The sequence below is a fragment of the Myxine glutinosa genome, chromosome 8, assembly GCF_964187855.1.
Source record: "Myxine glutinosa chromosome 8, kmMyxGlut1.1, whole genome shotgun sequence".
NCBI lineage: Eukaryota > Metazoa > Chordata > Myxini > Myxiniformes > Myxinidae > Myxine > Myxine glutinosa.
Window position 1 is genome coordinate 63,328,058 of NC_136268.1, and position 12,779 is coordinate 63,340,836.

The following is a 12,779-nucleotide window of genomic DNA, read 5'->3' on the forward strand; positions in this document are numbered from 1 at the left end:
GTTCAGGTCCAGATCCAGCCCGTCGGTGGGATACAAAATGTAAATTGTGCAGCTTGGCGGAGGTACCCTCTCTACCGAGTGCTGTTCTAGTTGATGGATGTGATTAACTGTTAATTCAGGTTTTAATAAAACATCTCTCTCTCTCTCTCTCTCTCTCTCTATCTCTATCTCTATCTCTATCTCTATCTCTATCTCTATCTCTATCTCTATCTCTATCTCTCTCTCTCTCTCTCTCTCTCTCTCTCTCTCTATCTCTCTCTCTCTATCTCTCTCTCTCTCTATCTCTCTCTCTCTATCTCTCTCTCTCTATCTCTCTCTCTCTATCTCTCTCTCTCTATCTCTCTCTCTCTATCTCTCTCTCTCTCTCTCTCTCTTCCATTCCCTCTTCCTTTACTATTCTCATCAGCCCAATACTCCTGCTTGAGTTGCTTGCAGGGCCTTCAGCAACATCATCTACATTGCCATGTGTCAGACTTTTTCAACGCAAGCATGAGGGAGATGAAAGCACTTTCGGTGCCATCCAAATATATGAACCAAACAATGGAGGTTTTTGAATTCCACTTATTTAAGCTTGTAAGTCCTAATTTGGTGTGTAACTGCCATGTTTGGCCCTGATAGAATGGTGTGGAGGTCGTGCACTTAGCTCTCGACTCCAACTCGGAGTGATACTTTTCAGTTCAGGCGTTGCATCACAATGTGCTCTGTCAGACGGATGATAAGCTGGAGACCCTTCTTAGTCCATGGGCCCAGACCCAAAATTTCACGTATCGGTACCATCTGGGTGGGCAAATTTCAGTTGCCATTTTTAAATAGTTCAACATCCCTAGATTATGTTTTGATATGATAACCTTGCCAGAGAGGTAGCTTATTAGTAATTATCATGTCTTGAATGGGAACACCCTCTGGCAGAACCAAAAATGCACTTTCACCAGGTATAATCTTTTACAGCTTTGCTACCTCCTCCAAAAGTATGATATTTCTGTCTCAAATGTGTTAGTCTGTTGTCGAATACATTTACATTGCATGAAATTCAAGAACAACATCAGACATTTCCACATTTTTACTCTTTGCCTTCAAAACACACACAAAATTCGGGTACATGGTAATGGTAATGGATTGCATTGGTGAAATTCTACTCCCAGGATATGCCAACTTCCATGTCAATTGTTTTTACTGCAAGGCATCATGAAATAGAAGTATAGGTGCTGTGATATTTATGACTGTCTCTTATTTGCAGAATGAAATCATAGATTCAATCTCCATTGCATCACTCATCATCACCATCATCGATATCTGTTAGTTCTGCAACCAGTTCTTCCTCAATTGGTTGGTTTCCACAGGTTTTTAGTTTGCACATGTTTGTGCACTTCAAACCATTGCTGAGACATGGGCACTCAGGTAATTTGCAAGACTTCACACATTGACAGGATAAGAACTGCAATACAGCCTCTGGTGCTGGTGACCCATGCATCCACACGATGGCCAGTTTGCCATCATCATCTATGGTCCTTGGTACAAGGGGTTGACATTGTAAAGATCGTCTCCAGATGGCAGCTTGATAGTTGGCACGAAGAGCATGCATGTACAGGCAATCTTCACAAGGTGTGTTTTGGAAGAAGTATGTGTTTTGGTGGCTTGATCTTGCCACAGGTCACTGCAAAGACTAAGTCACTGCCATAAGAGGAGACTAGTCGTTGGACTCGGTCAGATGGATTTGTACACTCAGAGTCTCCACTTAGAAGTGCTTGCAGGAATTGAGTGAGGGTTTCAGGAATAATGGTCTTATCCTGCTTAACATTAGGTGGCCATACTTGACTAGAATCTTGCTTTTTTATCTCATTTCTTATCTGCAGAGCTGATTTTGTTATAACATTCTCACACGTGGCAGCCCTTGCATGCTGCAGTTCCGTCTTCAAGGAGTGTGTTGTTTTAGCAAGTTCTAGCATAGAAAGACTGTCTGGGTAAACGAGCAGCTTTCCTTTGTCGTTAGGAAAGATATGCAGGGAACCTGCCAGCTCATGCTCCAGCGTACGGCGGAGATGTTTCTTTGTTGAATCTCTGACCTGATTGACTCCAAATGACTCCATGTATGTTTGTAGTCTAGACATGAGGTCTGTCATGGGTAGTACTTCTGGATTGGGAAACATTTCATTCCTTATATATGAGAATAGTTGCTCATATGAATCCCTTTCTGCAACTTCATACTGAGCTTCTGTATTGTCTTCTTGACCCTCTCCTACATCCATATTGGCAGCAAAGTTTACCCGTGTGTATGCACGGTAGCAAGACCTGTGGTAATGGCCCTCAGCAGCAACCAACTTTCTACTTGTAATAGCAAGTATCCTGTGGTCAAGCTTTCTGGTTGCTGCTTTACGGATTTGATCACCTGCACGTACCTCTGAACACTGTACAAGAGTTTCCCTTGTCTTCTGGCCCTTCAGATATTTGCTTGATTTCTCACAGAAGATACATTTATCAGGATACACCCTAGATAATTCTGGTGCAGTTCTACGTGGTCTTCTAGAGCTGTCTTCTACGGAGTCCACAGAGGTACCTTTCTTGACAATCGCGTCGAGAAGCTTCTTCATGGTGAATATGCTTCGGCACTTACGATGATATTGGACCTGTGGAATCTCTCCTTCACACAAACCCTTTGCAATGTCTAAAAGAGAGGCATGTTGTCTTATCTCTGCAGCCCTAAGCAGTGTCTTCCATGACTCAAAGTTTTGTGGTGAGATCAAATTTGAGTCATCATCAGAGCAGTGGATGACACACTGAAAGCGTGCCCGTTTCTTCGGCAAGTCATTGCTTCCTTCTTCAAATGCTGGTTCCATCTTTCATTAGAATGTTGTCAAACCCTGAAAAAAAACCAGTAAATCTTGTTAAGGGCTGTTTCATTTAAAATTGTCATGGGGGACAGTGCAGGTTATATAAAAATAGGGGGTGGGCAGAAAAATCAAAGTAAATTGGTGGGAGTCAGGAAAAATTGAAATAGCTTGGTGTGGAGGATTAAACCAATAAAAATAGGATTGAGGGGGTGGTGGTATTGGGGGGGGGAGGGTTGTAATTATAACTGCAAAAATGCCATACATTGGTGGAGGTGGGGTAGAAAAAATTGCAATACCTTAGTGGGGGAAAAAATCTAAATATCTTGGTGGGAGTTGTCAGAAAAAAAGAAATACCTCGGGAGGGGGAGGGGGGGGGGGGTGTGTGGTCAGCAAAAATTAAAACACATCAGAAGTGGGGGGCGGGTATTTGCAGACCACCCCATGACACTTTTTACAGTCCTAAAAGACTCAAGTATGATTATGTATTGTTCATCATAACCTTCACAAAAATACATTGAAAGCTGAAAATTACTTCTTACCTTAATAAGATTGGGAGTGCACCTGCATGCTGGGAGTTTTCTTCTATATTTGTTATCACTATCTACTGTTAAAATAAAATGCAATATGTTACACAACAGTGGAGCATGTACACTGGAACAGTCTGCAGAGTGAGCAGTGTACTATTATCATGTATCAATCAGGAGTGTTGCCATGGTAACCCCAGGGACCAGACACTGAGTGGATACATATGATGTCCATGGTGACAGGGTAGGACTGATTAATTACTGGGGCTGGAACCCATACTGATGGACACAGTTGACCTTATACACACACAACAACATGCATTTTAAAGGCCATTTCCCCTACTAGAGCGGGGGTTAGCCTCTGGCACCATGGTCCCCTTTTTGAAGCAATGTTTTATGGCTGGATGCCCTTCCTGCCGCCAACCCTGTTAGTCGCCTCCTGCGACATTACCAGTGAACTGGTACTCAATTTGCCGACCTCGGAAGGATGACAGGCTGAGTCAACCCCCCTGGCGTTAATTCAGCGATCGACCGGGATTCGAACCCAGGATCCTCGGATCCCGAGCCTGCACCCTAACCGCTAAGCCAACAGCAGGCTAGTTGACCTTATAAACCTGAAATAAACAAAGGCTTATACTTGTCTTCCACATCCCACCCAATTCAGTTTACTGCCTGAAAACAACTTAACATCTACATCCTTACAATATTTGTAGAAAATCTGGAAGTAAATATATGATTACAGGCTAACCTCAATATATCACTATTCAATATATCACTATATTGGATATTTCACTTTTATTCAATGGATCCCAAATTACCCATTTCTTTATTATTAGCATATAAAATCTCCCTATATATTGCTATTCACTTAGTGTGGACCATTTTCATGGACCCCGTCCATAGTGATATATCGAGGTTAGCCTATATTATGGTAAAATAACCATAATCAGTGACTCTTGGAAATATTCTGTTCGCTGGAAATATTATTAACTTATTATGGATGGCTTTTAATGGAATATTTTCATGATATATGACTGCTTAATTACAAAAAAGTGCCAATTGGCCAAAATGTTAAGATGGAAAATAAATGGACTAAGCCATTTAACCTGTGGAAAGGTTATCATATATTAATTTGTTCATACTGACCCCACAAACATTTTAATACCACTTAAGTTTTGCCCCAAATTTGGTACCGATTTTCTGTCTGGCCCATGGACTATCTGGTGGACGATAAAGATCCCATGGTGCCGTTTGATAAAGAGTAGATGAATGATCATTTAGGCCTGGCCAATTTCAGAAATTTCTGCCATAACCTGCAAGAGGCCATGTCCACATGCACATTCATGCTGCAGAGCGGAGATGAAGAACCATCTTTGCTTGTATAACAACAACAACAACAACAACAACAACAACAACATGCATTTTAAAGGCCATTTTCCCTGCTAGAGCGGGGGTTAGCCAGCTTGTATAAGAATTCAAATAAACCAGGATGGCCTAAAGGTACGCACATTCGCCTCTAAGCTGTCCAGCATGGGTTCGAATCCTCACCCATCTATAAATTGTCATCCCAGTGTTTCACATGCAGGGTGATTCATCAATGTGTCTGCTGTCCCACAGATGGATGTTAAAGGGGTATCCCGTCTGCCGGTATTAGTTGGAGGACGTTAAAGATCCCAAGGTGTCATTTGCGAAGGGTTGATGAGCCGTCACTGGAACCATGAAGAAATTACAAATGAATTCCCAAACCTACATATAGGGCACCGCGTGCGCAGTGATGGGGAAAGGTTAAGCTAATCTGTCAATTTAAATTATTTCATTGACATTAAAAAAGTTAATTGTTGCACTCTTGGTTTCGCTCTGAGCTACTTGTACTGCCCACCGTGAAATGGTGGTGTACATAGGGTGGTGGAGGTTGGATTTGTTTAAAAAGAGGGGAAATATAGCTATTTTAAATTGTGTGTTGCTCCATGAAGATCTGTATTAAATATACTTTAATCCAGATGTTCATGTTGATTTTAAGGATTACTGGAAGGGACAATAAAGTATTGTCACGTGACTGCTCTCAGTTATGACAGAGTAAGCCACGGATGGAAATGAGCGTTAATGAATTGATGGCGAATGATACTCGAGGAGGAAGAAGAGTACCGACTTACCTGGACGGCGTCGATGACGTCTTCACCCTTCGAAAATAACTCAAACCAATCGGATTTTAAATGTACAAAAATAAACAGGTTTATTTAACGGAACCCGAATACAAGGAAAACGCGACGCTCAAATAAATGTCCTAAATTGGGATCCCTCACACCAGACTTATAACACACACGAGGGGAGAATTTAAATGAAAATAAAAGCGTCGTGTGTGTGTGTGTGACCTTATCTCAACCACTCGGGTCTCGTCAGCTCGTCTGGTGCGTTGGCGGGAAGTAGGCCTCAGTCCGGCTGGTTCGCGCGCTGCCAGGCTTCACCGGATCTCGCTCGCCCCTGCCTCACGCTCCAGCGGCAAGCCGTCTTTGTACGCTCGTCGCTCACACAGAGAAGCCAGCTCTTCTTCCGCGCTCTTCCTCCTCACGTCCAAACGAACAGGGGAACGAGGAGACGATGCCAGCACACAACCGCTTGCTCCGAGGTCCAGAACGTCCAGCAGGCACAAAAGCGAGAAGTCCGAAGCAAGAGAGGGTCCTGGTGTTCTGAGGAGGAACCAAGTAATGCTATAGAAAAGTTCATATAAAGGGGCGCCCTACATGTCAAACAAATGTCATGTCAAACAAAAAAGACATACTTTGTGCACGACTCAATATCAATTAAATTACCGAGTCGCCTATAAATTATAATTAATCACGAAACTGGTTATTGAGATTACCTTGTTAATGATCTCGATTATGCAAGTTAGTGCGAGGACTATGTGTGGCAGTTCCCATCGGCCCCTGCTTGTACTGTAGCTCCTAATTGTTTTCCGATTCTCAAATCGTAATGCGTTTCCGTGCTACGTAATAAATAGATAAAATGTTCCAGGAGCAATTACCCGGAACTCCTCCAGGCTCCAGGAGTCGCGGTGCATGCTGGGACATGGTGGAAAACTGCGTTTTGAGCTTGTCATGGCGACTGTCCCATCTGTGAGGGTGAGTGTGGAATCCGCGTGCGAGAGTCAAGTGCAGGAGGTCGCTCTCGATGGCACCGAGACGTACGTGCAGCCCCTCTCCATGTCGGAAAACCTGGCCAAGCTCGCACATAAAATCGATTTCACACGCAGCGATTCCGAGGAGGAGGATGATGACGAAACAGCTCACAAAGACGAAGAAGGTACCGCGGCCTCGTTTCGAGCTCCGGACGTTGTTTTTCCTGACGAGGTGATTGTTAATATAATTCGATAACTTTGCCGTGTTCAGGGTTAAGCCGTTTAATGACTTACTCGAATGCACATTTACACAGGAATATAAACCTCGGCCTGGATCCAATAATTGTCAAGGATCCGATTAACTAATCTTAAGACAGCGACTGATTTTGCATGGAATTCGGAACTTTCGAAATGACATTTCACGCATGCGCTGTGTGCAATGACGTATTTCACGCATGCAGCTGTGTGCAATGACGTATTTCACGCATGCAGCTGTGTGCAATGACGTATATCACGCATGCGCTGTGTGTTTGAAATGTTTTTTTTTGTGTGTACAAGATCGAGGCTCGTGTAAGAGCTAACATTAATCACAAAAAAAAAACGGACACAAAAAGTAATAATAAAGGGAGCGGGATATAAGACGGGGAGAGAGAGGGAAGCACACAAGTACAACAGTAGAGAACAGGGACATCGGGAGATCTGTGGGAGGGAGAGGGCATGGGGGGTGGGGTGAGGAGGAGGCATGGGAAGGGGGGTGGTGGTGGTATAAAACACAAGGACACCAAGGACTTCCAGGAAAGAAGTTGATATTTCAAACAAGTGGATCTGGGGTGAATTAGCGGGGGTAGAAAAGATCAAGGTTTTGGATGGGGGAAGATAAGAGATGGTGGTGAACAACTGTTTTAAAGACCTGGAGGGAGGAGTGGGATTGAAGGGAGTGTGGGAGTTTGTTCCAGAGGTGGGAGAAGAGAGGAATGAAAGAGTGAAGGTGAGCAGAGAGTCTTGATTTTGGCAGTTTAACCATAAGAGGGTTGCTGTGGGCTTCCCACCGAGGAGCAAAGTTGATGGCATTTCATCACAAATCCCTACACTTCCCACCGAGGAGCAAAGTTGATGGCATTTCATCACAAATCCCTACACTTCCCACCGAGAGCAAAGTTGATGGCATTTCATCACAAATCCCTACACTTTCCACCGAGAGCAAAGTTGATGGCATTTCATCACAAATCCCTACACTTCCCACCGAGAGCAAAGTTGATGGCATTTCATCACAAATCCCTACACTTTCCACCGAGAGCAAAGTTGATGGCATTTCATCACAAATCCCTACACTTTCCACCGAGAGCAAAGTTGATGGCATTTCATCACAAATCCCTACACTTTCCACCGAGAGCAAAGTTGATGGCATTTCATCACAAATCCCTACACTTCCCCCCGAGAGCAAAGTTGATGGCATTTCATCACAAATCCCTACACTTCCCACCGAGAGCAAAGTTGATGGCATTTCATCACAAATCCCTACACTTCCCAACGAGAGCAAAGTTGATGGCATTTCATCACAAATCCCTACACTTCCCACCGAGAGCAAAGTTGATGGCATTTCATCACAAATCCCTACACTTCCCACTGAGAGCAAAGTTGATGGCATTTCATCACAAATCCCTGCACTTCCCACCGAGAGCAAAGTTTATGGCATTTCATCACAAATCCCTACACTTTTCACCGAGAGCAAAGTTGATGGCATTTCATCACAAATCCCTACACTTCCCACCGAGAGCAAAGTTGATGGCATTTCATCACAAATCCCTACACTTCCCACCGAGAGCAAAGTTGATGGCATTTCATCACAAATCCCTACACTTCCCACCGAGAGCAAAGTTGATGGCATTTCATCACAAATCCATACACTTCCCACTGAGAGCAAAGTTGATGGCATTTCATCACAAATCCCTACACTTTCCACCGAGAGCAAAGTTGATGGCATTTCATCACAAATCCCTTCACTTTCCACCGAGAGCAAAGTTGATGGCATTTCATCACAAATCCCTACACTTCCCACTTCGCATCTTGTGCGACCTGTAGGAATATTTGGGGGACAGAGCACAGATAGAGCTGGGGGAGCTAGTCCGGATAGGAGTCTGCAGAAGACAGAAAGACCACTTACCTGCCTGCGTTGAGTGAGTAAAAGGCCCTCGCAATCGGCTTCATCGCGGGAGATCCCAATGATGCTGAAATGTTTGGTTTTTAACAGCGTGAAGCTGAGCTCGGTGTGAGGCAGGAGCACCATCCCAGAGGAGAGAGTAGTGCTCCATCAAGCTGCAGATGAAAGCTTTGTATGTGGTGAGTTCAGAGGTGCCCAGAAAGGACTTCGCACGACGGAGGATGCCCAGTCGGCGACTGGCTTTGGATGCCAGCTTGGAAATGTGGTTTTCGCAGGAAAGATCATGGCAGATAGTGAGCACAGTGAGCACAGATAGTGATTTGGCACATCGGCATCTTGGATGCTAGAATAACTTATGAAATGCAGACGTACATGTCCGTCAATGAGGTGTGCAACTTTCATGTTATGCGAATTGACATGGAAGTAGCTCATTTACATAATGGTTGTGAAAATAGTCTGATTTTAAAACACTAGGGCATGCCCGTACTATATATATATCTAAAATTATATCCCCCCCCTCTATTTACATGAAATGGTTTGGTCCATTCGCAAAGCCAAAGCGAACGGCTTGCGAGTACGGTGACAATCCCCCCCCCCTCTATTTACATGAAATGGTTTGGTCCAAAGCGAACGGCTTGCGAGTACGGTGACAATCCCCCCCCCTCTATTTACATGAAATGGTTTGGTCCAAAGCGAACGGCTTGCAAGTACGGTGACAATCCCCCCCCCTATATTTACATGAAATGGTTTGGTCCAAAGCGAACGGCTTGCGGAGTTTGGTAAAGAAATCGCCATCGCATGCACAAACGCGCAGGAAAGCGAATGAATCGCAAATTAGTTTTAATTAGTTTTAAAACATAGTTTAACGGCAACATAGTTTTCCAACGTGAAATAAATGAATACGCTCTCAAATGTGCCGTCCGAGGCAGAGTCTGTTCGCCACGTTCGGCACACGTGATAGCTCGCTGCTCTCTGATTGGTTGAATCGTTTTTTGGACATAGCTCGGTAACTACTTGTCCGATTAATATGAAACCTTGAAAAGGCACATCCTCCGGTCCCCAGCAATATACCTGGCAAGTTTAAAGTATATCGGACCCGTGGTTGTCGAGAAACAGCGGTCACAGACATACATACATACATACATACATACATACACACAGAGATTACTGGAATTATAGATAGATTGTTATCTGGCTTATTAGTCCCCCAAAAATTTGTTTTGTGCTAATGGGCCAGGGACCTATATCATCCTCTAAAACATGATTGTGTCCCTTTAAGAGTTCCCCGAACACCACTGCTTCGTTCGGGTTTCTGCACATATGTGCTGGGCATTATCGGTTGGGTTATGTCATTTTGAAAGTCCTGTATTAACCATTTGGCTCCTCCCACGTTCACTTTCTGCTGAAAAAGACTTTTCCAAAGGCCTAGTGCAATGGGACCTGCACCTTAAAGCAGGACCTGAATTAATAACATGGCTTCTCCCATTAATACCAGAACGTTCGACTGAAGATGATTTTGGCAGAAATTTGTGCTTTTCTCCAAGGTGCCAATGAAGACTCGCTAACTCCGAAAAAAGACACCGTGGAGTTTTTAACATCCACCAACTAATGCGAGAAAGTGGGACAGCTTAACGTCCATCCGAAGCATGGAACACCTTGTGATGCCACACCAAACCTGTGAAGTACCAATCCAACAATCTGACAGTCAGGTATCAAACGCACCATACGCAACCTAAAGTTTTGTGAGCTACTTTAGTACCATCCTGTCAAATTGTGAATATTCCTATATATTGTTGTCGCCACGGGTCATCCCAGTTGCCCGGCATGAATCCCAGCCGCATCAACAACGACCGTGATGCCAGCTCTTTCGGCCTTTCCGGTCTGGTTTACGGGGCTTTCCACTCCGTTACCGTGCTCGTGGAATGAATGAATGAATGAATGGGAGCGTCAAAATCAGCTGGTGCATAATGCTCATTGGTGCCACATGTCTCCTCTACAATTATTGAGCTGATGATGTGCATGGGCTGGATATATGGCGTTAATTGCCGTTGCCAATTAATCCTCAAGTTCCCTTAATCGCAACAATGATCAAAACGGTTCGAATTAACCCCAAGAGCAGGTATACTTGTAATGGTCACACAGTGGAAGGAAATGCACAAATAAGCAATCACAATCGATAATAAAACCCATTCATTCTTTCTGAATACTCGCACAAAAACGAACGACTAATTTGGAGATCCTTAAATAGCTATGCAGTATCAGGCCCAATCATGCACATCATGATAGAGAGACAGAGGGAATCACAAGATTAGAAATACCATGCGATGTCTGGCAGGACACAGTAAGAGGATGGATGTCTGGTCACAGCTGCACTGGACGCATGCAGACCTCTCTGTTGGCCAGTTGCGTACAGAGTGAGTCATAAGTCCCAGGACACGGTTACCATCTACCAGGGTGAGCCATAAGCCAGAACATCGCATTTCATCTGTTGATGAACAGAAATAGCGCATTCAGGAAGCCTTTGGCACCATTACACATGGTATTTTGCATCGGCTGTCACACCACATGTGGAGAAACATTATCTTGTGCTGTGACAACGGGGGACATCATACGGATGCACTCAATGTCTAAGGAGGTACAGCATTGAATAAGTTGTTATATTACTGTAATATGTTATTACACCTCGAGCTTATGTCTCACCCTGGTAGATGGTATAAACAGTTGTATAAGCAAATCTTGTATAAACAAATCTTGTACAATCTTGTACAAATCTTGTACAAACAAACAATCTATAAACAAATCTTGTATAAACAAATCTTGTATAAGCAGCTAAAACCGTGACCTGGGACTTATGACTCCTCCTGTACAAGTGATAAAGTTTTGCAGCAATCAAGAAATATTTGATCGTATAATTGCTTTTAATATTTATTTGTGTCACTTTGCAGGCGTTTCCAAATTTCACGCACCAGTGTGGCCTTGGGAGGGTGTCCGTGCTCGGCTGCGGGCAGCCCTCACTGAGGTATCTGTGTTACATGATGTACTGGCCGTTGTCCGGGAGAAGAAGTACATGTCATTGGCACCTGTAGCCCAGGATCCTCCACTACCAAAGCAGGTAGCTATGGCACTGGCTTTGTCATCTGTAACGGAGCTCTCTCTATCTATGTATCTCTTTGGATCTTTAAATGTAAAAAAAAACGCATATTTTATTTTTCAGTCTCTATCGCGGTACTGGGCCTGGTTGCAAGAAACCCGGATAAGCACTATCCTGTGGACAAATCGCCTGTCCTGTGGATGAATTTTACCCATTAGATCGGTTCTATTGCTCAAAGCCCGAATAACTCCACTGGATAAATTGGTGAGTTTTCTGGATAATTTTATCCAGTCTGCTCTGGGCCAAATAATGCCTTATCCATGGTACGTAGGTTTGTCCAATTCAAAATGGCAGACGATCCAGCTTTGTTTGACATCTGTCGAACATTGAAAGGAAATTCCACAGACATGTTGATCCAATGTGTCTTATATGGACATGCAAATGTTCCTCGTGTTCAAACGGGTCTCTTTCCGTTTCCGGGAGTTGCGTCAAAGTGCAGATGGCGCTGACGTGAAACGGGCCTGTACCCTGAGAGTTAATAAATGTATGAGAATCGATTGTTGTCTGTCGAGTTTGTCAAATTACATTACACAATGCGTGAACTATTTCTCCTTCACTTCCTCCGCCGAGCGATAGTTGTGTCCGACACCGTTGACAGAGCTGTAATCGTTAACCACGCCTTCCTCTTCACATCATTCGTTGAGGTGTTGGAAAATTTACTCCGGATCTTGAAATGATCTTCTGCTGCCCGACACAGCATATCCCGTTCAGTTGGAGTAAAATTTGCCTTCCTCTTTCTCGTATGAATGACTTCACCCGCCGTGACTGTTTTTCAAGCGGACAAGACCTTGGGAGGGTGTCCGTGTGTATGGGATATTTGTGGGATACCACAAATATGTGGTATCGTATGCATTGTACGTATGCATTACGTACAATGTAATGTACAATGTACATATGCATACGTATGCATTGTGGGATACCATATGCCAATCAAAACTTTAACCACACATTATCCAGCCTTTATCTGGCAGATAACTATCCTACCCTTATCCAGCCTTCA

General features: G+C 43.9%; 2 protein-coding genes across 4 annotated transcripts in view; one reads left to right on the forward strand and one right to left on the reverse strand.

Annotated features, from left to right (window-relative positions):
* Positions 1 to 1,045: 1,045 nt before the first annotated feature.
* On the reverse strand, positions 1,046 to 6,341 carry LOC137432539 (uncharacterized). Its single transcript, XM_068124565.2, has 3 exons — positions 6,213 to 6,341; positions 5,725 to 6,039; positions 1,046 to 2,858 (listed from the first exon to the last, which is right to left on the reverse strand). Exon 3 carries the CDS (start codon positions 2,832 to 2,834, stop codon positions 1,596 to 1,598), a length of 1,239 nt encoding a protein of 412 aa, XP_067980666.2. The 5' UTR covers positions 2,835 to 2,858; positions 5,725 to 6,039; positions 6,213 to 6,341; the 3' UTR covers positions 1,046 to 1,595.
* A 31-nt stretch (positions 6,342 to 6,372) lies between these two features.
* Positions 6,373 to 12,779, forward strand: part of MED17 (mediator complex subunit 17) — a 33,560-nt gene continuing 27,153 nt past the window's right edge. Inside the window, exons 1-2 of one of the 3 annotated variants that reach the window (XM_078783336.1) lie at positions 6,373 to 6,699; positions 11,574 to 11,740. In XM_078783336.1, the coding sequence (XP_078639462.1) occupies positions 11,696 to 11,740 (45 nt within the window). In that variant the 5' untranslated portion in view covers positions 6,373 to 6,699; positions 11,574 to 11,695. Of the gene's footprint in view, positions 6,700 to 10,172; positions 10,338 to 11,573; positions 11,741 to 12,779 lie in introns of those variants that run through there. The other 2 variants (XM_068124561.2, XM_078783337.1) reach the window with 2 other exon arrangements.

Excerpts from the sequence above, each read along its gene's own strand:
- LOC137432539 (XM_068124565.2), bottom strand. The coding sequence starts at position 2,834 with ATGGAACCAGCATTTGAAGAAGGAAGCAATGACTTGCCGAAGAAACGG.